Source organism: Penaeus monodon, chromosome 34 (genome assembly GCF_015228065.2).
Source record: "Penaeus monodon isolate SGIC_2016 chromosome 34, NSTDA_Pmon_1, whole genome shotgun sequence".
Classification (NCBI taxonomy): domain Eukaryota; kingdom Metazoa; phylum Arthropoda; class Malacostraca; order Decapoda; family Penaeidae; genus Penaeus; species Penaeus monodon.
The window spans coordinates 19,828,751-19,828,963 of NC_051419.1; the positions used below are offsets into that span (position 1 = coordinate 19,828,751).

General features: G+C 31.5%; 1 protein-coding gene across 1 annotated transcript in view; it reads left to right on the forward strand.

The window, feature by feature from the left end:
• LOC119594634 (meiosis-specific nuclear structural protein 1-like) overlaps positions 1–213 on the forward strand; it is a gene marked incomplete in the record, with an annotated part of 17,619 nt that overhangs the window by 2,319 nt on the left and 15,087 nt on the right. Inside the window, 1 exon segment of the mRNA XM_037943683.1 lies at positions 4–114. Coding sequence (XP_037799611.1) covers positions 4–114 — 111 coding nt within the window.

Genomic DNA, 213 nt, shown 5'->3' on the forward strand with positions numbered 1-213 from the left:
CAGGAAAATGATAAAAAATATGCCAAAATGGTGGAATGTTTGGACAGTGAAGAGAGACTCTCTTCTGCCATTTCAAAGGCAGAAAGTTATGCAAAAAGGCTGGAAATAGAAAGGGTAAGTGTTGGCAATTTTTTAAATGTTATTATTAGTTCATTGAAATATGATCTTTAGATCCATTATTTATGTTTTATATATTTTGTTACTTCCCCTCCA